The sequence below is a fragment of the Sipha flava genome, unplaced genomic scaffold (assembly GCF_003268045.1).
Source record: "Sipha flava isolate LNK unplaced genomic scaffold, YSA_version1 121_pilon_pilon, whole genome shotgun sequence".
NCBI lineage: Eukaryota > Metazoa > Arthropoda > Insecta > Hemiptera > Aphididae > Sipha > Sipha flava.
In genome coordinates this window covers 1,970,036-1,997,637 of record NW_020271747.1, presented here as the reverse complement: position 1 = coordinate 1,997,637, position 27,602 = coordinate 1,970,036, and the positions used below count along the sequence as shown (strand labels likewise).

General features: G+C 28.5%; 3 protein-coding genes across 4 annotated transcripts; 2 read left to right on the top strand and 1 right to left on the bottom strand.

Annotated features, from left to right (window-relative positions):
- Positions 1-524: 524 nt before the first annotated feature.
- On the bottom strand, positions 525-11,145 carry LOC112693990 (peroxisomal membrane protein PEX16). Its single transcript, XM_025569285.1, has 6 exons — positions 10,899-11,145; positions 10,565-10,832; positions 1,526-1,692; positions 1,344-1,444; positions 1,114-1,217; positions 525-1,030 (listed from the first exon to the last, which is right to left on the bottom strand). Exons 1-6 carry the CDS (start codon positions 11,023-11,025, stop codon positions 784-786), a joined length of 1,014 nt encoding a protein of 337 aa, XP_025425070.1. The 5' UTR covers positions 11,026-11,145; the 3' UTR covers positions 525-783.
- LOC112693991 (protein Mpv17) lies at positions 9,016-10,292 on the top strand. Its single transcript, XM_025569286.1, has 3 exons — positions 9,016-9,566; positions 9,627-9,961; positions 10,025-10,292. The coding sequence occupies exons 1-3, from the start codon at positions 9,494-9,496 to the stop codon at positions 10,157-10,159; spliced, it is 543 nt and encodes a 180-aa protein (XP_025425071.1). The 5' UTR covers positions 9,016-9,493; the 3' UTR covers positions 10,160-10,292.
- A 485-nt stretch (positions 11,146-11,630) lies between the features above and the next one.
- LOC112694031 lies at positions 11,631-26,224 on the top strand. 2 transcript variants are annotated; one of them, XM_025569359.1, is made up of 6 exons: positions 11,631-11,655; positions 15,455-15,574; positions 16,109-16,290; positions 16,828-16,966; positions 17,357-17,481; positions 25,901-26,224. In XM_025569359.1, the coding sequence occupies exons 1-6, from the start codon at positions 11,646-11,648 to the stop codon at positions 26,111-26,113; spliced, it is 789 nt and encodes a 262-aa protein (XP_025425144.1). In that variant the 5' UTR covers positions 11,631-11,645; the 3' UTR covers positions 26,114-26,224. The 2 variants fall into 2 exon arrangements, with proteins under 2 accessions (XP_025425144.1, XP_025425145.1); XM_025569360.1 differs by lacking the exon at positions 11,631-11,655 and adding an exon at positions 15,137-15,170.
- The last annotated feature ends 1,378 nt before the right edge of the window (positions 26,225-27,602 follow it).

Below are 27,602 nucleotides of genomic sequence, written 5' to 3'. Positions count from 1 at the left end.
TATGACTAAGTGTTCTCAAGAAGTACAAATTTATTATAAAAATATTTTAAATTCTGTGTGAAGCGAAGGATCTTATGGTTTTACAATTATGTTAATTATTTTTTTTTTCTGTAAACAATTCACTACGTGCTATCGGCTTAGTGTTAAATCGTTATAAAGCATGTCTAAGATTACAACTACTTCATAATAAAATTTAATCTAGTATTTAACAATAATAAACGGTGTTCGAATTCATACTTGTAAATTTTACTCCACTTTTTGTTAACTGCGGGATCATGTGTAACCGCACAGTTCGCACACCCCTAGCGCCGCCACTGTGGTTGACAAACAATAAATATAAAAATAGGGACTACATTTACATTTGACTAATCACTAGTTGTGATAAAATGTGTCTAATATTGTAAATTATATTGTATATAAAACAGTTGGCATATTTTATAATTTTTTTTTTTTTTTTAATGAAATAAAACTTTCTTTGCATTATACTAAACAAGTAATTTAATTTATTTTCACATAAACCCTGTCAGTGGTAATAGTATTTAAAATAAATATATAGTGTATTGGAATACAAAAACAAAGTAAACTAGTAAAATAATTGAGCATTTCCTAACAATTTATACCATAAAAAATGCACCATATTACAAAAGTTCACATCGGAAAAATTAAATTAAATTATTAAATAAACTTAATTCAACAATAATACCTTAATCATACCCTAATAGATTTTTTTGTTGTCTTTTCCCTTTAACAAAGTATTGTTTCCATCTATGTGAAACAAAATAATTAAGTCGACCAAAGATAGAAATATGTTTCTTGCCATTGTTCCATGTACTCAAGGAAAGGCCGCATGAGCGGACCGACCAACGGCACCGAGTTCACAAACCATTGTAAAAATGCGCGAATATGTTTTTCTGAATAATTTTCGAAGAAGGGAGATCGCACTATGTACATGGCCAAATTAAGTGCTCGTTTTGACATCACCAAGCGTTGCTGGGGCGTAAGACTTTGCGATGATTTTAACCTTTGCAAACTGTAATGCGGGAATAATTAACGAAAAATTAAAGAATTAGAAGTAAAACAAACATTTGCAAGTATTCTATTTACTCGACTCACCTAATGTATTCAATTGTTAGGGAAATGAACCAAGGTTTCCACGATTTCTCGCCGAATACACACATACTGCCTAAGTGAACAATTGGTTTCATTATGTACATGGTCTGAAAAAAAATTGTACCAACACGTTACAATCAAGCGAACGATTTTAGTGGGCCGATGTTTCAAATAGCATTAAAAATATTAAATAATTTCATAAGCAATCAAAGTGCATAATTTTCGTATTTAACCTCGGCTACGATGTGTCTATCGTCTATTGATCTGCCAGGACCGTCGATTAGTCTATTCGCTCTCGGCGGAGCTTCCCATGTGCGTCGGTTTATCGGAGGAGCTGAAATGCGAAAATGCATACGATTATAATTAAGAATACAATTAGAAAAAAAAAAATGATTTAACTCTGCCTAATATTCACCGTTTTCCATTTTGCGAATCGTTCGTCCCGACGGTAATGTTATTACACTGTCAAGCCCGTCGTTCTTCTGTTTAACGCCAACCGTTTTACGATCTAATGGTTGTACGGGAGGCGATTCGAGCATGTGAAGCTTGTGTATATGTAACAGATACAAACGTGCCAAACATCTGAAAAAAAAAAAAACAATAATTCTTGCATTAATAATTATTGAACCAACAGACGATTATATGAGCATCCGTGAGCGTAAGGAAGATATTTTGTTTTACATTGATGTTAAACTGTTAATGAATTCTACACGTATATTTATTATAATATTTTGTTTAAACAATTTCATTTAATTACATAATTTGGGCTGTATACATCGGTGTTTTACAATGTAATATACATGCACTGTTATAGTAATTAAACAGCGAAACAATAGTCACACACGAAGTATAAATATATCAACGACTGCGTGCATCTTTTTTGTAGTAATTCGATATTGGTCATGTATTCACGATGGATAAAATTAGTATTGACAGTTGGAGCACACATAACTAATGCATTTAAATTACTCGTCTAGTTTCAAACAGTTATTACATATCGAATAAAAAAAAATTAAGTTAAAAAACTTAATTTTTTTTATTCAATATGTAAGAACTAAAAAAACTAATATATATATAGTTAAAAAACTGTTAATAAATTTGAACGTTTTTTTTCTCATAAAATTATATTTGTTAATACACGTGTTGATGGATAATTAAATAAAATAGCATCGTACTCTAAAAACGTTTTAACATGCTGTAGCTTACGAAATCGCATCAGTTAATATAATGATAAATTAAAAAAGTATGCAGCATGATTTGGGTATATTTGTATATGAATATGTATATTGTAATAATAATCAAGATCAGGTTCTAACATTACTTTCAATTGCTGAAAACAAACGTCCAATACCTCTACAGAGATAAAATTGTATTTAATCTACAATTTTTATTGATCATTAATGTAAATATAAATGACCTTTCTATAGTACAATCTAAGTCTGATTTTCAATTTTATTATAAACTATGCGAGTAAAATTCTGTGTATAAATTTATAATAGTTGGCCGAAAACGCGTGTTAAAAATAACGTATAATAAATTGTATTACAATTAATAAATTAAATAGTTAAAATTTTCACATCATAAATTATTTATCAAGTTTAAATAATCCAGAACTTATTAGAATGACATTTTAAAGACTGAGTTAATATAATTAATTTATCTTAGTTTAATACTTTTCAAAGTGTTTAATACCTACAAATAAATTATTTTAAAAGTACCTCTATTATAAATAAATACTACAAAAATATGGTAGTCGTGTGTATAATGTAAAAAAAAAAATTATCACGTTATTAATGTTGGTCTAGGTATATAGTATTAAGTTTTATTAATTTAAGAACCTTTCGAACAGCATAAATTACAATATTATCATGCTGCGTGTATATAACTCGACTGTCCGTCAAATGAATAATTAATTTCCAAACACGATGCATTTTCATACATGAACATGACTGAAAAAATACATGCGTTATTTACTCAACTCGGTTTGGGCATTTTACAATGTGTATAATTCATAAAATGCTGAATAAGTTGAATGAATTTATAAGCGTGACTTTAATCTCTTACCCTTCTTAGTAAACTTATACTATTAAGTGCAGTTTGAGACGATAGAAGCCATAATAGGGATACACTACATTAACTACTGGACGACACTGGACAAGAGTCAAAGTTTAATGTACTTGAATTAAATTAATGAAATAAGCATGCTTGGTTACTTGCACACAGTCTAAATACAGATGAGTGGATCAATGTGTTTAGTAAAAATAATTTACATAGATATATACGTTTACTAGTAGACCTAACAATGTTTAGAAAGTAATAGAATTTCAAACCCACTCATTTAGTGTTCATGCGGGGGCGTACATACGAATCTTTAATGATAGGCAAATGTAAGCTTAACAAAAATGGTTGGATGTAGACTTGAGATGGTTTATTGAATTGGATGTATAAAACTACGATAAAAATGTTAAAATAATGCAATTTAAACTAACGAAAGGAGCCTCATGGATTATAATACAATATATAATAGTTTTATTATTTTTTTTTTACATTTTTGAGATTCTTCAATAATTAAGAAAATGTTTTTTTTAAAAATAATATTTTTTTTCAATTTCGAATAGTTAGTACCTAGTTAAATACTGCTGAGAGAAAAAAAATCGTAGATAAATTCATTATTGAAATTTATTATAAAATATACTACCTATTGTAAATTTGTAAACTAAATCAAATTTTAATTTCCAACAAGTAAATACAGTAGCGGTGCGTGAATAAAATTTACGGGAAACTTCATTTTTGTGTAACTATTGGTTACTATTAAATTTTTGATAGCAAATTATTCTATTGCATTCTAAGTTTTTAATTTAAACTAGATACTGAAAAATTGATTGTTCATAGTTTCTTGTATACAATATTCTGATAGGTTTATATATATAGAAATTCAATTCAAACTTTAATTAATATTTATTTTATAGATAAAGATTTCATAGATATAAATTAAAACTGATAAAATAACAAACAAATTAATATAAATATTAATATTAATCTGAAATTGCATGTTCAATACGAATTTTTCCCAAAAGATAAAATTTTTCTTGATTTTTCAAGTATGTTTTCGAAATAGCATGGTTTTCTGCTTTTCTTATTATATTTTTTATAGTTGATATTCCATCAAAACTCCATTATTTTACACCTCGAAAAAATACACAAATGAAACAAAAAAAGTTTGTTGCGTTTATTACAACCACTAAGCAGGGCAATTTTTAAGGAATTTTCACTAGGTGGCTAGAATAAAATTTGAGAGCCAAGAATTCCGAGAATTTGAGAATTTCTACGCAAAAAAGAAAGACTGTATTGTGAGCCAGACTTCTCTTTATATTCTGATAGAGATTTTATTCAGAATTTTTTTAGAAAAGATGCTAGTTTATAATATTTAAATAAATTAAATTTAAGTTATATGTAATATTATTTTAAATTGTATCCTTAGTAAAATATTATTAAAATTTGATTAAGTATTCAAATTATTTTATAAGTTTTTATTTTTGAACATTTGAAGTAAATACTAAATTCATACTCTTAATATAATAAATATTTTTTCCCCTATACCTATGGAAAATATTAAAAATGTTCTCATGGCCAAACGTTGAAGACTGAGTGGCCACAAGAGAACACTGGGTGGTCTTTTGGCCATAGTAACAATTACCTTAAAAAATGCCCTGCCACTAAGCCACGTATATTTATCATACCAACTACTTTGAAATGTACGGGTAAATTTTCCGTCTTTATATTCAATCAATAAATATGGAGTAGGCCTTTTGTTTTTTACTTTACATTTTTCATCATACGTAAATGAATGTAAATAATTATTTAATAATTCATCTAATGTACAATGTTTTGATTTCATTATTTCAATATTAAATCAAAAACGCTACAAGATCTATCTAATGTACCAAGATAATCCACTACAAAAATATACGCAAAGAATAACGTGTCAGAGACTAGTCTCCCGGACTCCGTACAGTAACCATTATCAATAATAGATTCCATCCGAACTTTTATTTACCTCCTATCTATTATGGCGGGTTTACACGATGCGTAGTACTTGTCATTAGTACTCGCTCATTGCTTGAGCGTTCACACGACTTTCGCATTTGCACTCGCACTAGGTGATAGGTATTAGTAGATAGCAAAGGTGGGCAAGTTAATGAAAATAATAAACTCGAATTAAGTTAAGTTAAGAGAACACAAGATCAATAAGTTAAAAATTAAAAGTTAACAATTCATAAATTTAACTCAATAAGTTATAAATTAATAAGAAAAAAAATATTAATTGAACTCAGTTTAAAAAAAGTTAATCTACTTTTTTAATTAGTAAGTAAATCACATAAAAAGTGACTTCGTTATTCAGAAAGATTTATTTCCTAAATTATAATAAACAATTCAATTGAATTTTTTATCATAATATACAGCAGTGGCGCTGAAGTGTTTGAAAAATACTGACATAGTACAATGTACATCAAGGGGCCACTCAATACCATATTTATTTATCTTTATAGTTAAAATTCTTTATACATAACATTTTGTATCCAGAACCCAATACCCAAAGGTGGGCACCCAACCAACAAAATCAAAATCTTATATGACATCTGATTTACAGTGTATACGACCATTTTACTTTACATGATTATTTAATTTTTGTATAAATATTTACGTATAAATGAAAAATTTAAAAATTTTTTAACTTTATAGATCCTTTTTAAATCAACTATAAAAAGCTAAGTTATTCAACTGTCAGTTAATCTAGTTAAGTTAAAAAGTTTATAAGAAAATAAACTAACTAGTTAATGCCAACCTTTGGTAGATAGTAACATAATATGATAATCAATGATAATAATATTAAATATATTATATATATTAAATTGTAAAATTAATAGCAAATAAGATTATAATTCCTAAAATAGTGATTAGAAGTAAATAATATATTATTAGTCATTATAAAATAAAAAATTAATCGTCAAGATCAATTAAGTCGTGAAGAAGTATATAATGGACCGTTGTCGTATAACAAAGTTTGAAGTATAATTCAAACATAATAATTTCATCAATCATAGATGAACTAGAAGTTGAATTAAGAATTATCACAATTCACAGTGTGCAACATGCGCCGTACACGTGATAACTAGTGATGGGCGTTATTGAATAATAACTATCACGATTATTTTTGAAGAATACGTATGATTTATATTTTTAGCCCAATATATTAATATAAAAAAGAGAAAACTGGTGAATAACTTATGATAGAAAAATACACTTGGCGTATGGATAAAGTACGACCGTCGGCAAGCATATATGAATAATTATTGACATTATAGAGTACAGACTACAGATTATTCGAGTTATTCAATGGTATCGATTATTATATGGTTTTGATTATTCAGTAATATTATTCAATAGTACAGATTAGTCCAATAATTATTCGATAGTTTTAATTATTCAGTCACTAGTTTATTCGAGTTATTCAATGGTATCGATTATTCGATGGTTTTGATTATTCAATAGTATAGATTAGTCGAATAATTATTCGATAGTTTTAATTATTTAGTCATGCATAATATTATTCAAATAATTATTCGATAGTATATATGAATAATCGAATAATAATCGATAGTACAAATTATTCATTACCACCCATCACTAGTGATAACACAAATATTAAGCACTAATACTAATCATTAAGTGGTCACACGTTGCGAGTGCAGCCGCGAGTAGGTTAGAGTCGTGGAGGGGTAACTACTTGTCGTTAGTAAATAGAACGGCGTTCTATTCACTTGCACTCCCGGTTTTACTAATACTTAGCACTATTTTTTCTGTTCACACGCAACGTGCAAGTGCGGGTGACAAGTACGAATGACAAGTATTACGCATCGTGTAAACCCGGCATTAGAATTGAAACTGTTGTTCGACCGTCTCATTCGTTTTACGATGCCGTCGTCCGTCTTTATCGCTAAATTCAAAAATAGCTCAGAACGTATTTTCATTGAATCATACGTATTCACACCACGATAGACATAATATAATACACACATACATACATATATATATATATATATATAGTGAATATAGTTGATAACAGTATATTATTTACACATAGATTACATAAATACTTGACAATAATTTAAAAAGATTAAAACAATTTTTTTTTTTTTCAATAATTATAATTATTTGGGAGACGCCGTATCGGTTTCCCCTGACGCACCGTCACTGAGTAAAGGTCCCCACACACTGCAGCGATAATTCGGCCGCGGTAAAATATCGCCGCTGCGATATTTATAAAAACCGCAGCATGCTCGATTTTACCGCCACCGCGCAGTGGTATTTTCAATTGACTTATCAAATATACGCTAATAGTACTTTGCTATCTAATATATATAGTGTATATTAGTCTAGACTTCGTTTATTTCCTAGTAACTATTCAAGTTATAGTTAAATATACTATTTAACTCAATTAAAAATAATTCATATAAAAATAATCAATACAATATTATATATATTTATACAGTGCATTTTTTAACTAGTTAACTAGGCGACACAAATGTCACCCAGTGATTATACTCTGTTGACAATATTTTGAAAGATTGGGCGAAATAATGCGAAAAAAACGTGTAATACTATAATCATACTATGGTATTACATTGACTATTATGAGAAAAACATTTTTTGTCGCCCAGTGAAAATTCCTTATAAAATGCACTGTATTTATATATATATATATATATATAATCAATATAAACCTGTACAATAGTATAAGTACTTAATATAGTACCTACAAACGTACTATATAGATAAATCGTCAATTTATCAATGACATAGGAATTAATTAATTAACTATACAATTATTGTATGTAATATATAAATATATTATGTTTATACTGGATAAAAATCGCCATCACCACCGCCGCAATGGGTTCAGGTCTGCGATTTTAATATCGCTACTGCTACCGCCACCGCCAATGTGGCAGTGTGTAGGGACCTTAAATGTTATTTTGTCTGATCGTGTAAATATTAATGTAAATCAGTGATGGTGCTAGAGTTTGCGAGGCCCTGGGCAAAATAAATGTTGGATCTTATAATTTATATTAATAAAATATTTTAAGTTCAGTTAAATCAGAACCGCGGGGCCTTAATTATAATTTAAGGCACGGGGTCCTGGACAACTGACCCTATTGCCCACCCCTCTCGCGCCGTCCCTGATGTAAATTGATTTAATACATAAGTACTTGGTAAATAAATTAGTTCATTAGAATTTGATATAATATTATAAATTATAATAAGAATAATAGGTATTCAGTAGCCAATTATAAATTTGATTGAACTATAATTTGTTTTAAATAGAAAATGATAGACTATTCAAATAAACAAAACAAAAAACCAATAAAACTAATACTTCACCTATTATGCGACAGACTAAAATATAACCGAGGCACAACATACGGTAAATTATATTTATCTTGTCAAATATTGTTTTCGACTTTAAAACAAAATAATTTAAAAATATGTATTTGTAAGTCAATTTTATGACTTGTCTTTAATCAGTAAAAAAGTCAACAACTAAGTATTCAGCAATGTGTACAAAATATACCATGTTAATCACAACCTATAAAGTGTATCAATACTCATTTACGGAATTTGACTGTTTACATGGTTTTACTAGGAAAAAAAGCATAAATATTTTTATCAAAATATAAATTTATTTAGTTAGAAAATACGACTTTAAATTAATAAAAATAAACGACCTACTACCGAGACATCTAGTATACTTCATAATCACTAAAGAACCTTTTACGATTTAAAATATTATATTATAATATATTTACAATTTATCATGATAATAAAATAATTATAAGTAGAAAATTATTCAATTTATACGGGAGTATCAAAAACCATAGAGTTAAACAGTCAACGCATGCTTACGCGACATATATCAATCAAAAAAATGTACAGCCCGCCCGATCAGTGTTGTTCTACGCGCGGAATTACTATTTGGATCGCTCTGTATGCACCATGTACTGACAATATTTAGATAACAAAAAGTAAAAATGAAATCAACCGGTTATATTAACCGTATGGTGCACTTTATTACATCGTTGACGTATATTTAAGAGTAAAATAGTAGTAATTGATAACTAGGCAACTATAATCTATTCATATTATTTTTCAATTGTATTCTTAAAACACTAATGAAAGAACAAATACTAGGAATAATTTAACTACTAATTGGAACTCTTTACAGTGTAAAAGCAAATAAGTCATTATTAAAACGTAACTCATTGGTTAGAGTTAACAATAATCTGTAGGAAACTATCCAGTACAAACGCAGTAGTACATAAAAATGGCATCTATTTTAAAGTGGTACAGAAATTATAGTCAAACCTATCCGATAAGGATCAATCTTGTTCAAACAGGTATGTTACAATATTAAATGAATTACTTTTTTGGATGAATATTATAGTTATATATTTTAGGATTTTTATTCGGTCTTGGTGATCTAATGGCTCAAGGTATAGTTGAAAAGCGCAAACCTAATGAAATTGATTGGTTACGTACAGTTCGTTATGCGTCTATCGGGTGTGCGGTTGGGCCATCACTAAGTATGTGGTACAGAACATTGGATCGATTTGGAACTCGTAACACAGTACCAATAGTTGCTAAAAAAATTTTGGTTGACCAATTGATTGCATCGCCAATTGTTAATGGAGCTGTAATGATTATGAGTAGAGTGTTTAGTGGTGATGAATGGCCACAAATACAAAAGAAACTAGAGAGTAATTATACCACTGTGATGCTTAATAGTTATTTGGCAAAAAAATTTTATATTTTTTTTTTTTTAATAAACACATATAATAATCCTACAATTTTTCAGATCTGGCCAGCTGTACAAACATTTAATTTTACTATTGTTCCACAACAGTACAGGGTCTTAACAGTGCAAATAGTATCATTAGCTTGGAATACATACCTTTCATTTATGAGTGTTGGTGGTGGAACATCAAAATAATTAGAAAAAAGTTACAATTATGAGGACATTTGTATTAAGAATTATTTTTGAAATTATAGTTACTGTATAAATCTGATATATCATTTGTTATTTGAATGTGATTTTCATTATAATTATCATAGTTAATAAATAATTTTTTTTAATGTAATTGCAAAGAATGTATATATTGAAAACTAAACATTTGTCAACTTAAATATTTTTATCATTAATAAAATTGATTTATTTCTTAATAAAAATTATATTGAATAAAAATGGAAAAAAAAACTTTAAAAACTGAAAATATTTTAAACTAGTTAGCTAAAATTTTAAAAAGATAACTTATTGAGAGTCATTTTCTATTTTGATTTATGTAAAACTGCACAAGATGAACACAAGGTAAAGAATTATAAGTTATTTAATAATTACTTTATAGATTGTAAAAGAACAATAATAATCCATCGTCCTTTAGTACCCCATAATCTTGTAGCAGATACTTCTATAAACACTTCAATATAATCAACCATTGTAAGAAAACGCTTGATATTGTCTGGACAAAATATTTTTTTCTTTTCTTTTTCATTCACCAATACTGAGTTTTTGGCACAACTTAGTATAATTTGATCATTAAATAACATCATGAAATTTGACATGGAGTATATAAGTTCAGATAGTAATGTCGAGTTATTGATTCGACCTGCAAATACGAGCCAAGTAAGTCAAGAATGCTGGCAGTATAAATTATGATTTAATAAAAAAATACCAGCTAGAAAATATGATATCCATTTTATTGAGGCTTCTAGATCTGTAGTGCGTTCTGGATGAGTACTGACCCATTTCACGTAATGTTTATAAAGCTCTCTTAATGTAGGTATGGATAAATTTTCCATTTTGTTTCAATAACCCAATAGTGGTGAAAATCTAACAAATAAATAAGCTATATTAAATAACAAATTGAATGATTAAACACAGAATAAAATTTTTTTGGATTCCTATAGGAAGCTTATACCTTATCTAGATGGAAAATGTGATAAGTGATAACATTAACATTATCACGGACCAAAATATATTAAGGTATATCCATAGAGTAATAATACTAGTAGACAGTAGCAGTGCTGCCAAATGATACAGTTTTATAGTTTATAGTCCATCGTCCATAATTGTATTGTATATATATTTTACAAATAGACACACCACTATACAAGGTATTGATCAAAGCGATCATGCCACCACGCTAAAGCCGCGTTCACACTTAGCAAACATCTTGGGAAACATTGTTTGTTGAACGATTGCCAAATGTTTGTTGAATAGTTTGTCAAAATAAGAAACATTTTTATTTGTTCGTTATGTTTGCTCAATTCATTAATCTACAGTTTTGATTATGGCATCTCTAGAGCAAGTCGCGTGTGCAGGAGCTGCATTCATAAATATTCATAAACACTATAAAAATAAAATGAAGGATAAAAGTAAAAGACGATGGTAGGTAAGACAACTACTACAACGCCGAAAAATGTATAGTGGTGAGCGTTTCATTTTGGATTTACACGCAAGTGATTTGTTTAATAATTTTATAAGAATTTCAAGTGCCGATTTTGAATTTTTAATAAATGTAATTGAACTCAAAGTTGTAAATAAAAATACAAATTTTTGCAAAAGTATTTCAGTATCAGTGCGTCTAGAAATTACTTTAAAAGTTTTGTCGTCAGGTGAATCGTATCAATACAATTTTAAATATTAACCCTAATCTCAAGTGTATATTACAAATAATAAATAGTAAATAAATTATATACAAATAAAAATAGTTATTAGTACGAAATCATTTTGTTTCTCATAAAATGTATGCCATAATGTTCGAATAATTAGCGAAGAATTTTGTTTGGGATATTGACAAACAAAATTATTTGGGAACACATCTATACCAAACAAACATTCAAAAAACATATTGGTTAGATATTTTGGATGTTTGACGAACGTTTGATCAAACGTTTGTAAAATGTATGTTAAGTGTGGACGTGGCTTTTTACCACAATTTACCTGTGATGGTTCTCATAGGCGGACCCAGAGTGATACATTTGAGTGTGCCCTGTCATTTTTTAGTTGTTTATTTCAAAATATAAAGGGGCGCTATAAATACGTACATGTAGACCGTGTTGTTATTTAAATTGTAAAAGTAAAGGCTTCGTTAATGATGTAAAATAACGATTAATAAAATATACAGGTAATTATTATTTCAGACTTATTCTGAACACTTGCAATATTACTTAAAAAAAACTAAAATTTAATTAATGTGTATGCACATTTATTCTCAATTGTAGTTTTCAATTTTTTTATTCACATTATTCACATTAGGGTATGCCAAGGCACACCCGGCAAACCTCGTAGAACCGCCTATAATGGTTCTTGTATGAAAAATTCGTATAAAGTTTTTATTTTTTAATTTGGTTTGTGTTCATAATTTTTATTATAATTAATATTATCCAAAAAAACTCAAGAATACTAAATAAAATACACACTTCAAATCAAAGTATAAAATCATGAAAAACGTTTGTGATACAGATATTAATAAAGTAATAATATTGGTTCATGATTTGTCAATGTTAAAAATAAATTATAATAATATTGAAAATGTTGACACAAAAAATCTTATCAGAATATATACAAGAATGGCTCCTACGGTTGCAGATAATAATATTATTACATACAGCCATACAGACTTTAAATAAATATGTAATATGAGGGGTTATCAACCAATATTTGAAATGTATAGGGAGAGTAAGAACTTGCAGGGTGGTAGCCGCCTACCTTGCCCCTTCCGTAGTACCATCAATGCCAATACTATGTGTATAAATAATATTTTAATGTATGACAATATGAACAAAACATATACTTTGCATGAATAATAAAAAAATTTACGTATCATAATGTTCGCTACTACGTTCATATCGATCCAAAAATATTATCCGATACCTTATATTATGTAACGTATTATATACCAACAATACCGTTTTCATAAAAAATATCATGATGTGTATTTTGTACTTTATATTTTATTACATATTGTTTATACCATAATACGGCCAATGGGGTGGGGGCTGAAGCCCTCTTAGCCACCCCTGGTTACGCCACTGCCTCACAAGACTTTAAGACCAACACAGACCCGATGGCTTTCATTGAGTATGGTAGTAAATCGAATATTTGAGCAATGGTCTACACTAAAATTATTTTTTTCATCTCATTGGCTTAATGATAAACTCAAAGCTTCAGAAAACAATTTTGTTTTGATTTACTTTAAATTTCTGATATGAATCCTTCAGAAATTTGTAAACTTGAATAAACTGTTTCAAAGTGATGATTTTTAGTAAAATTTCCATAACTTATACTAATATTCTCTATTCATACATGAGACGGTGTAACAATCCTTTGTCAGTCGATCCAAATAATTCATCATACTTTTTACTATTGAACCAAATGTATTTAGGAATTTATGTGATGAATATGTTACAAACAACATAAGTTGCGAGAAATCAAGTTATGGTACAAGATGTTTTAGAACACTATAGAAGGTTCCTTATTGTTAGTTTTTGGGAAATAAGATTGAGATTTGATTTCAATCACCCAGTATTAGTTCACTTGGAATATATTACTCCTAAAAAAGTTTTTAATGAAAAAGACTACATCTTTAATTAGTTTTATTCATTTATTTCCAAGAATTAAACAAAATAGCCAAAATATTGATACCAGCTGGAAAATTTTCAGTGTAATCAATTTTAATTCCGAATTTCATACATTTCTATTAAATTTAAATACTGTAGACTTTTGGATTAAACTTAAGGCATTTGAAAAGATAATGAATATCCATTCAAAGATGAGTCAAATTCTTTTACTTTCTGATTTATCTTTGCCCCAATCACATGTGTCGTGTGAACATATTTTTTTCGAAAATAGATCTCATGAAAACCAAATATAGGAATTGTTTAAACACAAAAACTTTGAATGGAATAGTGTTTGCTAAAGAATTTACTAACAAATCTGAAAGCCATAAAAAAGACGTTACCAAAATTATGCTTAACATGGTAAATTCTAGTACGTATAACCACATAATCAGTGATAATGAGGCAGTATTTAATTTGTTCAACAAGAACAATACTGCAAAGTTATATCGATATATTTATTCTTGTTAATCCTAAAGTTTCTTTTTTATTTATATTTTTACTTATATCTAATTCACATTTAAAACCATATAAAATTTAAGTTGGAACATATATTATAATATTTTTAATCATTTTGTTTCTTTTTTTTTTTCATTTATACCTGTATGAAACTTGTACTGAAGTCTAAGAATCCATATTTTTAATTGTTACATTAAGTTTATTGAAGACGGTTATAGGTATTATATTTTTGTTATTCTTCATGTTTTTATTTTTATTATGTTATATACCATGTAATGTAGATTGCACCAAGCATAAACAACAATAATAATCGTTTAATTATTACACCTCACTTTACTTAATTTTTCAAAATCTTATCGTTAGGTCATGTGTGAATCAAGTTAATCATGAAATGAAGACTATGAAATAACCTGCGAAAAAAATTTGGACAAATATTAATTTTTTTAATTAATTTTCAATTGTTTTAATTTACTTTGCATTATTATACAGATGATGCACACCTTTTCATGATCCACTTGAAAAAATATTATAAATGCATGGTAATTAACCTATAAATTTAATAACAGTTGTTTCAAATCTGTTGAATAAACGAAAAAAAATATTTAAACCAATACCTATATAATAATTGTTATACTACCAAGTTTTTTAGTATGGAATTTATATAAAATAGATAAATAAATCATAGAAAAACAAATAAAAAAAACAATAAATGCCTCGGCTTTATTATATAGCTTTATATAGTTTAATATAGCAACTATTTTGAATAATTTTAAAAATTGTATTAATTTTAATTTTCAAAATAATGAACACTCCAGTTAATATATTTTATTATTTTTTTTTGGTAACATTACATTTATGTATGAACAGTATGTATGAACATGTATACAACATTTTAAAATAAATTATCATTTTGTATTATTATTTAATATTAAATAAATATACAATATATTATATAGTATATATAATATATTTTATAATAACTCGTATATATATATATATATATATATCGTAATTTTCTTGAAATGGTTTTTGTATAAGTAAAGGTTGAAAGTTTAATTTCCGTCACAAAGGATACATTAAATTATATTCTACATGGTTTAGATCTTAATTTGTAAAACATTAATTTTTTCAATATTTATTCTTTAATTAGGTGCAACAATTACCCCCGATAACCTGAAATATCTTTGTGGTTTGAAGAATGGAACACAATTAATACAACAAATACCGCAAGGATGCACATCTGTAGTAGTACCCTCAAGCACACCACCAGGTTCTTACTTAATAGATTACACTGTTAGAACATTTATTATTTATTAGCAAAAAGTATTGTTAATAGTTTAATTTGGTATGGATTTTATAACTGAAATGCAATAAGTATTTTAAAAATATTTAATTCAATATTATGTAATGAAATGCAATATTTTTTAATTTATAGTTTATCAAACATAATATTACATTTAGAATATTTCGGTTAATTATTGATTCAATTGTAGCAAATATTTTCGATTCATAAGATATTTTTAGTGTACAATGTATACTAATTTCTGTTGATAGACGCTATTTATGATTAGCATCAGTATCAATTTTTATATAATATAATTAGATTATATGACATGCTTTATTAAATTTTACATTTTTATTATCATTGTTATGAAACGGATTTGGAACTCGCTTAGCATGTTTTTCGATTTAACAAAAAAAAAAACATGCAAATGCGTGAACTTACGTACTATGTTTACAATGAATAAGTATATATTTATAATACACAGTTGAAAATAATACTAATAAAATTGATTAATATTAGACAACAATACATTGGGTATAGAGGACATCAAAAAAATTAAAGGAAACCTACCGATAGTGCTAATATTTGATTCTTTACATCATGATGATTGGGTAGGGAAGTTCAAAGAAGATCCTTTTGTTTTCTCTTCACAAATTCAAGCCTATAAAGTTGATGCGATTGCTTTCGAAAACATGTATCATGTATGTATATGATGCTACTTTTATATATTTTAATAACGAAGAATGGATGTAAAATATAGTAAATAAGTTACCTGAATATTGAAAAATACAGTAATAATATATATATTCAGCACTAATTGTAATTATAATCCAATTACATTTTTTTTTCGTCCAATAAATAAATGGTTTTTTTTATCGTAAATATAGTGTTCGCTTAACTATCATTTAATTCAGACGAAATTGTATAAAAAATATAACTGCACCATGCAATAAATTAATATTTAAATTGCTATTTTCTGCCTCAAGTAATATTATCGGTCAGTTATTCTATATATTTTAAAATGTTAAAACGTATATCATCTTAAGAAAATAATATTTATCATGAATTATTATTTCAAAATTCTATTTGATTCTTAATTTTCAACGAGAAAGATTTCACATTTTCTTGGAAAAATAATCACCAACCAAAACTAAATTATTTAAATTCAAGTTAATGTAGATTGCTTTTTTTTTTTATGAATTTAATATTAAAAAATGTATTTATTTACCAATTTTTAGGAGAAGAAACATCCATTTACGATACTAGAAGCAGATTTTACAAACGCTTTGGTTCCATGGCTCGATAAATTGAAAGAATTAAATCCTAATATGAAATTCGGAATCGTTTTATATTTTGATGATAAAAATTTTTACAGTAGTAAGTATCTTACATTGTAATATATTGTAATATAAGTGTCAATAATGAATGAATTAGAGTGGACCGATTATATTTATAAATATATTATAAGAAAACTGTGAAAAAATTTAAAAATTTACAATCTTGATAATTGTATATTTTATAATCTATTTATACTACAAGAAGAAAAAACCGCAACTTCACAGATAAAATAAATCTCATAAAAAAAAAAGATGGTTGATTCATCATAATTATTAAAAAATGGTTCTGTTTTGCAGCAGGCGAGATTTTACGCTTAAATTACAAATGTATCATGTTCTGTTAATGGCAATGCGTAAAATTTCAGTACAAAACACTACATATTTTTATAAAATTACAAATAATTTAAAGGTTTATTTTATTTATTTTTAGCTTTTAATTTCTCAAATTTAAACACTCATGTTGACTTCTACATAATTAATTCAATTTCAAAAGAGTTTTGTTTTTATAATGATAAACAAGAAGATATGAAAAATTTGGATCAAGCTGATGAACTTGTAAGGAAATATGTGTTTAATTGACAATTGAAAGATGTTAATAGGGTCCAAATAATTACTGAAAACATTATCACTCACAGGTACCCATAGGTAAACAAGATATACATTTGTACTTGTCGGGTAAATTAATTGTTGTCTCTAATTTGACATTAGACTATATATGATAAATTTTACATTATATTCTTTTAATCCCCTGATTGCCTCAATATTAATCTAAAGATGTTCCATTTTCAAAATAAAATACGTATTATATCTACCTATAATTGTATTCACTCACGATTTATAAAATACGATGCGTTTTAATTTTTTTATTATTTACTCTAAGCAAGAATTGAGAGTAATTTTTTAACATAGCGTCATGAAAAATAAATGTCTAAATTTTATATCACAGGATAGGAAGGGAGATATTTTTAGGACAAATTTGCCAGCCAACCATTTGTTTCTAATATTGAGAGGGGGGCATACGGTCTCAACTTCTACAGCAGAGTTAGGAATAGATTTAAGGGAACCAATGATAGTTTTTAAGCAAGAGTTCTGGAGAATGTTAATTTTTTTCTCGTGTTTAATAGGACGCCGAACTTTATAAAAATCATCCGTATTCAAGTTTGGATCTTATTACTGCTTTGTATACGATTAATAGCGTAGATGAATGTGACCCTCACCACATATTGAAAACTGATTTAAGGAAAGAAGATGTAAATTCAATGAGATGTTGAATATGAGGGGTATAAGTTTAGAATGTAATGTTAGTCCTAGATATTTTATACTTTGGACAATTGAAATTAAAATATAACTTATGGTGATATCTGGAATGAGAAGATGTCGCCTCTTGGTGAAAACCATGACTTTCAATTTTTCGGGCGGTACAGAGAAAAAAGAGGAGGATAGAAGTTTCTGTAATAATTCGAGCGATTTGTTTAAAGATGCTATGGCAAGATCGAGGTTTGAATTATAGGAGAACATAACAAGGTCTTAAGAATATACTAAGCATTCATGGCCGCTTGACTTTAGCTGTTTAATTATGAAATCGATATTTATATATATATATATATTAAATAAAATAGGACTTAAGCAGCTACACTGGGGCAGACTGTTAAAAGTAGAGAGTGAGTTATTGGTGCCGTATGAGGATGTGAATGTTAGAGTTCTGTGAGAGAATAGGAGGGAAATTAATAAATACAGAGGGTAGTTTAAGTGAATAGAGAAGAGTTTAGAAAGTTGGTATATGGATTGAATTAACGGCACCGCGAATGTCAATAAAAACGGCTGACAAGAAATGTTTATTGTTACATTCAAGTATGCCTCTTCCTGTTCTGAAGGCAAATAGGTTATCGGAAAAATTGGAGTTATGCTTGAGCCACCAATCTAACCTGTTTTTTAAGATGTATTCCATCATTTTACATAGCACTGAAGATAAAACAATGGGCCTAAATTAATTGGTAGAGTTGGCTTTATGAATTGGGATGACTTTGAATTCTTTCCACGAGTCGGATATAATATTAAGTAGAAGTATTTTATTTATAATATTCAAGAGATAGTTGATTTCATTGGTAAGAAGGTGTTTGAGCATCACGGGAAAAATATTGTCTAAGCTGGAAGCTGTTGGTTTCCGTGAAGCGATCGCAGTGTTGAGCTCACCTAGGGTAATAGGCATGGCTATAACATGGACGGGTAGCTAGTTTGAAACGGATGGACTAGTTTGATAGAACGTTTCGGATTTCAAGGGAAAATAACAACGGGTGCAATAAAAAGTGTTACTTTAGACCAGAAATTATCAAACCAAATGTCACATTGTGTGGGCGAATGTGAGTTTGGATACAATTACGAAAGCGCTTTGCAGTTCTCCAGATAGAATGTATGGATGAAGAAGAATTAAGTTTCATTCTAACTTGTTTCTATGTTAGTATTTTAGACTCTTTAAGAAGACCCATGGTGCAGCAATGGCGTTGTGGTAGATAAGATAAACTTGAATGGAGCCTGATCGGAGGAAAGATTTATATACAAATTTGCGGTTGGACACGGCTTTGATGCAAGAAGAGTTTCACCATGGAGGAGACAGAAGGAAATTGTTGTGATAATTGTGTTTGATAGGAATTGCTTTTTTAGAGATATTTAAAATAATTTGAGTAAACTGTATATAATCATCGATTAGACATGCGTAAGAGTTAAAAGAAGGTATAGAGTAGTTAATAAGTAGGGAAAAAAGAGACCAATTAGTTATGTTGATATTAAATTTGAAGTTAGAAGAATAATCACTTTGTGAAGAGAGTCTGTTATTTGTTGGGATATTAGGATTTATAGAATTTACTGATATGATGATTGGTATATGATTGCTACCGTTAGGATCATCTAAGATACGCCAGGATGAAAGCCAGTGTAGGTTTCGAGTTGATAATGATAAATCAATGCAAGAATTGTTTGAATTGGGTCTTCAAAAGGAGTTGTTTTAGAGGAGGATTAATCTCAATTAAAGTTATATTAAGTGAAGTATAAACTGCTATTGCGACACCGCCATAGCCATCGGCTCTGTCTTGTCTGAATAAATTGAAGTGGGGAATAATGCAATTACGGGAAGGAAGTAGCCATAGTTCGGAGATGAGTATTTTGGAACAGTTGTGAGAGGATATAAGCTGATTGATTGAAGAAAGTCCTGCAGGGAGATTACTAACTTTCCATTGTAGAATATTGACCATTAGTTAAAAAGAAAAAAAAAGAAGAGAGAAAGTTTTTTATTGATCAAGGGAGATTACTGCAAAATTGAAATGGAGAGACAAGACAAGATGGACGTTTCAATTAGATTTTGGATGAATGAGGAAAGTAGAGGGGAGAGGCTAGGAGAGTTGGATAACGACTCAGAGAGTTTATTGCAAAATGAGTTTACCCACGTGAGATCGATGGGAGGACTTTCGGATTCTTGTGATGGATTTTTGATAGAATAATCTATGAAATTACCATTTGAAAGGGAGAAATTATATTGACTTAGGACTTGAAAAGTAATTATTTTATGAAAAGGAATATGATTTCTAAATTTTCTATGTGTGTTTTGATGGTTTTGTGAATGAGAGGATAATAAAAAAAAAGAGCTAGTGATGGTTGTCGGAGTTTAACGCAGGAAGTTTGTTAACAATATTCGAATAACTAAAAGGAGCTTGAAAAAAAAATTATTTTTCTTGAGAGAGACTGCTTCTCAGAAAGGTAGATTTTCTGAGGTCATGATTTTATTGACGTCCCTCTGAGATGCCCACTTCTGACAATTCCGATCAGTAGAGAGAGGGGGAAGTTTACAGAAAATGCACACTGGGTCGGTGGAGTTGACAAAAGAGCAGGTTTTATTGAATGATCGTTTACGCCACCGTGGCTGCATTTAATTTTACAGCGGCAGAATTTTGCTGTGTGGCCGAAGCGTAAGCAATTATTACACAAACGGGTGAGGGAACGCTGAGAGAGATTTTGTGTATAATGTTGCAGATCGATATGACGTCTGTTATTTTAAGAGAAGAATTTTATATCTACTACGTTGGTAGGTGGTAAAACATTTTTTTTTTTTTTTTTAGTTGAGATGTGTTTAAAATAAATAGCACGGACTAGATGGAATGAATGCTGTAAAACAATATTTTGAAGTAAAGGAGAGGTAATAACGTTATATGCAGCTGATTTAGTGTTGAAGGTGAATTTGATTTTTTTGTGACCAATTGGCTTGATGTTATTGGTATCATCTATTTAAAAATTTAATAATAAAACGTAAATAACGAAGTAGCAAGTTAATAATGGACTTTACTCGATGGTTGACTTGTCGTGACTGCTTTTATAAATTATTACTTAATGTTTATTAAATTATTTTCGTTCGAAGTCTCATAAACCCCTTGGTTTCTTCAAATTTTATAATAATATTATATTCAAAACACTTCTGGTATAAAAATTGTTTATTAATTATCGACTTCTTGGTAAATCAATCTGCAAATAAAAATGGAATTTCCATTAATTTTAACTAGATTTTACAACAAGCCCTCGTCATTAAAAATCTATAGTATATAATTTTAATTAAAATTAAATGAGTCTAGAACGAAAAAAATAAATATTTAAAAATACAAACAATTTTTTCAACACTCTAACGACAAAACATTTCTAAAAATAAATTATAATACAAATTACTTACATAAAATATGTAACACATGATTTAATATAACAAGACACACGATTTATTCAATAAAATTATGAATTAACAATTATATAAACTTATACAAATAAGCATATTTTTCTTATGTGTTTAGGAAGCCAATATCCGGACGGCCATTTGTTTAATTGTTTATTTGTTTAATATACCATTTGTTTTTATTATCTATTAACCAAACAGTTTTGAAGTGATTTCCTAATCGTATTAATTATATGGTTGTAAAGTACTCAGATAGCATTTCAGGGGGCATGAGAGACCAGTTGTCACTTTAGAAAAAATATAAAGAATGCGTGCTTATCATTTTATCCCCTTCTTAAGTTTAATATTATTTAAGCAATTTTTTATTTTTATAAAATATATATGTTAAAATTACATTTGTACAATTATATAAAAAAATTATAACCCTTATGATTAGTCTGATCAATCTTATCATTAACACCATATATTTATGTAAACTAGCCCATTTAGGGCCTTCTCTGCTTCTACTACTTCATGCCATCTGCCTCTGTCTCCACACTCTTCTGATTTTAATCCTGGTTCATGTTCTTCAAAATCTGATTTGACTTTGGCTATCCACATTTGCCTTAGTCGTCCCCTAGGTCTTTTCGTATTGATAGTGCCAATCATTACGTGTTTTGTCAGAGGATCTCCAGGAATACTCCACCCATTCTAACCGTGTACTTCTTAAAAATTACTATATTGGGCTTTAAATATATTTGGTAGATTTAATTATAGGTTCTAATTCTGTATTCAACATTTTCTTTGTTAGGACCATAAATACGATATAGTATTTTTTCTTTCGAAAGTTAAATGTTTCTTTTCATCTCCCTTTGTAACCGACCAAGTCTTTTGCATCTATAGGTCAGAAACGGTCGTAGATAGCTCGAATAAAGTGTAGATTTGGATTTAGTAGATTATAACATTGATTTGAATGATTTTTCTACTGCCAGGTAACCTTTGTTAGTTTCAGAAATTCTTAGTTTTATCTCGTTATGTATATTAGTTGAACTATTTATATTAGTTCCTAAATATTTAAAGTCGGTAACAGCCTGAAAAGTATAATTTTCAAATACTAGGTCCTGTGTGTTTCCAGTCCTTCTGACTATGACCATATACTTGTTCAGGCCCGTATTTAGGAGGGCACTGGTAGGCATATTCCCGGGGTGTTGAGTCTCAGGGACGGCAAAATATTTTAGCAAAATTTATTATAAAAATGATGTACCTTATGAAAAAAAAAAAAATAAAACAATAAAATAAGAAAATAGTATGTTTTATTATGTTCCAATTTGTAAATTAATAAAACAAAATTATTTTTATTATATTATAATTTCTTATTTAAAATAAAGTATTAAACGATTTTCATTTATAAGTTATATTTTAATATTAAAGAATCCCGACTATGGGCAAAATAAGAAGTTTTATATGATTATTATTTATTTTTGATGGGGAGGGGCCAGAAGCGGACTAAAACGCTGCCATAAAACTAAGTAACATGTAGTTCTATTATTATTAATAATAATAAAACTTTATAATCACATTCTATACTGTTGACCAAAAGAGCTACATAAACCACATTTTTTTATTTATTTTTATATTTTCGAACAATATTAAAGTTGGAAGTGAATTAATTACGTATTTTCATATTATTTATGTTAATGTAATTTTCCTAATATTTTAATATTATTTGGATTATATTTTTTTATTATTAGTATCTATGAGCGGCCCAAGGAGATAATTCTCCATAACTCCCGTGGCCAGTCCGCTTCTGGGAGGGGCATAAATTATGTACCCGGGGGCGCCAAATTTTCAAATACGAGCCTGTACTTGGTCTCATCTTAGTTAATATCGAGTCCCATTTTCTTAGCCGCCGCGATAAGGTCAGCCGTTTTTGTAATAATTTCTTGGCGTTCATTCCTTGATTAACTGGCAAAGATCTTATTATTTTTTCTAGGGCAATATTAAATTAAGTTGGTGATCATGCATCACCTTGTCTTAGCCCTGTATCTGTTTTAAAACTATCTAATATTTTTCCCCACATTTAACCTTGCACAAACTTTTAAAAATACATTCTTTCGCCAGTTGTATTAATTTTGCTGGAATTCTAAATTCCTCTAGGCACTTCCATAACTTTTCTCTTATTATACTATCATATGCCTACTTTAAATCCACGAAACATATGTGTATTTATTTTCCGAATTCGTAATATTTTTCCAATACCAGTCTGATTGTAAAAATGTGGTCCGTTTTCGATTTAACTCTTATGAAACCTGTCTGATAGTTTTCCAATATTTCTTTTGTATATTTCTCTAACTTATGTAGAACATAGATGGAAAAATGTTTATATCACGTATTAAGGAGCGTTATTCTCCTATAATTTTTAGTGTCCATTGTGTCGCGTTTTTAATAGACCGGAAATATAATCGAGGTTTTACATTCTTGAGGGATACCTATCGTTTCATTCTCCCAACTATCTTTGATTTATCCGTGTGTTTTCGATATTATTTTTGGCGTCGATATTTTGATTAATTATGCATTTATATTATCTACCCCCGGAGTCTTGTTATTCTATATTTTAACGATGTTTGATTTTATTTCTTTGGGATTAGGTGCCAGTATTTCTGGTGGTACAGTATAGTAGATTCGGTAGTTTTTATTTTCCTCATTAGATTCTTTATTTGATACGCTCAGAAGGGTATGAAAATGTGTGTTTTTATCTATTCAAAATACTTTTTTCGTCAGTTATCAAGTGGCCCTTATCGTCTTTTATCATTGTCATTTGTGCTTTGAAACCATTTTTGATCGATTTACACTTTCTGAATAAGGATCTCGAGTTGAGTCTATATTCATCTATACTTTTAATCAATTCTTTTTCGGTTGCTCTTTTTTCTTTTCTTGCTATCTTGTTTATTCTGTTTATCTGTAATATATATTCTTCTTGATTTTTTGGTGTTATGTTATGTATTATAATTTTTCTTCTTTCATCTCGTATTTGTAATTCTACTTTACATCGTTCATAAAACCATGGATTCTTATTGTTTTACACTATACAAAATACATACATGTACATAGATTAAATATACAATATAGTATATTTCATCAATGCTTTAATCAATGTAATCAACATTTAAAATATAACATAACATATTACGTTGATAATAATGTGAGTAGATTTCCAAACTAGTTAGTAAATTGTGATTAAATGCTGTCCCCTTCCTCTCACAATAAGAGCCACAAATGTCGCCTATGGTAAATTACACAGATTATGATGTTATTTTGTATATTATATTATTTGTCACATGGAATGTGATCTTGTCGAGGGCCGGGATATCTCGGCACGACGCACAACAATATAACAATAAAAATATTAATTATAATAATAAAAAAAAAAAATCAGCGGGGCTGACTGGAGTACGGTGTTCGCAGTATATTTATTATTATTATAATAAATGAATAATGTGTCACAATTCAATTAAAACTTTTAAATACAATGAAAACAATGATAATAAAAGACTATTTGAGTTTATGCAAAAAACAAAAAATAATGATGACACAGTTTTAGATTAATTTTAGTGAGCGGAGAAAAAAACAATACGTTGTGTTCGCGCACACAGTGTTGGAAGAACGGGCCGGAACGGACCGGTTCGATAGTGTTGCCGGGCGGATGTCGTCGCGACCGTTCGCGTCCCTTGACCGTTGATTGATGATGGAACGGGGTGTCGCGGCGACGTGCGCGCCTCGGTCTCGTGGTTGACGAGAGAGATAAAAGCACGGTTGGTGACAGACGTTTCGATAACGGCTGCCGCACAGGTCCGCGTCAATCTAAAGTGATATTCAGATGTCGTATAGCTAACCACTATCTTGACGATTTCATCTACGTGCGAGTCCCATGTGGGTGGGGGCAATATTGACTTTTTCGTAATTTATCTAATTAAATTATAGCTAACAGAGCAAATTTTACATGGAAGGATAGGTTACAGCAGATAATTTATGAATAATTCATATTTATAAAACTCTTTATAAACAGAATAATACGAGGTATATGTAACACGATTAATTAAAAAATAAAATTCAACTTAATGCTGTATATAAATACATATTTATAAAATTCGGACGACAAACTGTTCATTTAATATTGTAATTTTTTTTATTCATAGCATTCATTGTCATCAGTGTCGAAATAAATCAACTATAAGTATTTTTAGAACTGATTGATCACATAAATTGTCTTGATTTTTATGTTTTCAGGCTAGGTTACGATTTAATTTCGATCTGTTGGGAATATATATAGCAAGCGTTGACTACGATGACTACGAGGGAAAATGTGAATGTCAACTGGCGTGTGCTAAATCAAAAACATTTCCAGAGTTAAATATTATAATCGGTGCTAGTCAAGAAAATACGTCTAAAATAGATCAATACAAATGTATCTCTGGAGAATTCCCGAAAATCGTCCATTAGATTATTAGATAATTAATGCTGTACCTCTGGACAACTACCAACAATTATCTAATTTATAACGAAAGCTGTTGATTGATAAATTTATAAATATAACATATATATTAAACCCGCCATATGCTGTTGGAATTCCGAAAACGTATAAAAATATGATATGATTTAAAAAATGGTTCCATAAACTTGTAATTGGTTCCAAATTGTTTATATTTTGATCCATTGTAATAGTTTATGGGTTTTCTTAGTCTGCAAATAAAGTGTATAAGGAATGTTTCGGACGCTGCATTAGATTATATGATAATGAGACGCCAGACGAATATCTAATCATTCATACAGCCTATAGTTAAGTTAGTTATAGTTTATGATAGGGAAGGGAAAAAACATGAATGTTTTTTTAAACATCTATGTTTTAGGTCGATATATCGATGTTTTAACATCGATAATTTTTTTTCGATTAATCAATTAAACATCAATGTTTTTGTTTAAAATGTTCGAATTTTTTTATTTGTATTATTTTTATATACAGTATACAGCAATCGTTATACAGTGTTCACTATACAGTTTTAATCAGAACTCGAAAGTTTATGTACTAAAAAACGCATAAAGGAACATTCAATTATACACTAATATTTGATCAAATATGCATTAAAAATCATTTACTATGCAAGAAAAAAATGTACAGGCATTTTTTTAATAATAAGAATTATCCATTTATATTTTTATAACATATTTTTTTTCGGTTACATTTTATTAAATGACACACGTTGAGATGAAGATAATCTATCTATTATAGATTACAATGGACACGTCAATCAGTGGCGTATTTTAGGGGTGAAGGGTTGATCGCCCCTCCCTGAATCTGTATTCAAGGAATCGATTGTATGTGAGTTACACATTTTAAATTTTTTTTAATGTGGATCATTTTAGAATGAAGTTAAATTACGCGTGGCTGTGAATACTGAAATGGGCTTTTTGTCGGGTCCATAGTTAGTGAAAAATCAATCAAAACACAAGCATAACTTTCAAAACACAGACAGGTGTTAAAAAATAACTACACAAAAGTCGATTCCAAGTAAATCCAGCATTAGATTAAAAAAGAACCACAAATATTTAGGATTTAACAGATTTAAATATTACCAACAATTTTACTTGTACATTTTGAGCCTGATTTAAAGAAAAAATTTGATATGCCCCCCCCCCTAGAATTAATTCTAAATACGCCCCTATTGTTAATAGAAGGATAGTGGTAGTGGTGCACAATAACATTGTTTTCGTGGTACTGCTTTTAACTTATAAAATTTAATGTCATTAAAAATTAAAAATATTGATAAAATACTAAGATTTTGTAAACAAGTTCGAAATAGTAATTAAGAATGAATTCAAAAATTTATTGATCTAATTTTTTTTTTGACTTTTTTGACTTTTTTTCAAAACCATTTTGCTGAATTTACATATAATAATAAGAGTTAATAACTTAAAAAAAATTAAATATGCC